The sequence below is a fragment of the Geospiza fortis genome, unplaced genomic scaffold, assembly GCF_000277835.1.
Source record: "Geospiza fortis unplaced genomic scaffold, GeoFor_1.0 scaffold102, whole genome shotgun sequence".
NCBI lineage: Eukaryota > Metazoa > Chordata > Aves > Passeriformes > Thraupidae > Geospiza > Geospiza fortis.
The window spans coordinates 2,650,339-2,651,141 of NW_005054373.1; the positions used below are offsets into that span (position 1 = coordinate 2,650,339).

General features: G+C 66.3%; 1 protein-coding gene across 1 annotated transcript in view; it reads left to right on the forward strand.

Moving 5' to 3' along the window:
- Positions 1-803, forward strand: part of SPIRE2 (spire type actin nucleation factor 2) — a 6,074-nt gene that overhangs the window by 3,073 nt on the left and 2,198 nt on the right. Inside the window, 3 exon segments of the mRNA XM_031060134.1 lie at positions 193-273; positions 364-528; positions 609-695. Of these exon segments, the coding sequence (XP_030915994.1) occupies positions 193-273; positions 364-528; positions 609-695 (333 nt within the window).

An 803-nucleotide genomic window follows, 5' to 3' on the forward strand; every position in this document is an offset into this window, starting at 1 on the left:
AGGCTGCAGTGCCCCCTCTGCCCATCCCAGCCAGGGCTGCCGGTGCCGGTGTTTGGCCTGCAGCCTCTCCCAGCCTGCTGTGCTGGCTGGGAATCAATCGGGGGGCACCTCAGTGCTGGAGCCCCATGGCACAGTCCTGGCTGGACCTTCAGCGCCGCCAGGACAAGGTGACAGCATCTCGTGTCTCAACAGCTGCTGCAGAAGCTGAAGGAGGATGAGGAAGAGGAGGAGCGGCCGGCGGCGGAGCTGGGCAACCTGCGCAACACAGACTGGGTAGGGCAGCGTGGCCGGGCACGGGGCTGTGCTGGGCACGGGGCTGTGCTGGGCACAAGGGGTGCTGACCCCGTGTCCGTGTGTCCCCAGGCCCGGCTGTGGGTGCAGCTGATGCGGGAGCTGCGGCACGGTGTGAAGCTGAAGAAGGTGCAGGAGAAGCAGTTCAACCCTCTGCCCACCGAGTACCAGCTCACGCCCTTCGAGATGCTCATGCAGGACATCCGTGCCCGCAACTACAAACTCCGCAAGGTCATGGTGAGCGTGGCACCCGTGCCAGCCCCCCACCCTCCATCCTGCCCCTCTCCAGCCCAGCACTGACCCCCTGCCCTCCCCAGGTGGACGGAGACATCCCCCCCCGGGTGAAGAAAGATGCCCACGAGCTCATACTGGACTTCATCCGCTCCCGGCCCCCCCTGAAGCAGGTGAGTGCCAGCACCGGGCCACCTCCCTGGCATGACAGTGTTGGTGGGTCCATGAGTGCCACCCCTGAGGTCCCATCTGTGCACCCCACAGGCATCAGAGCTGCTGGG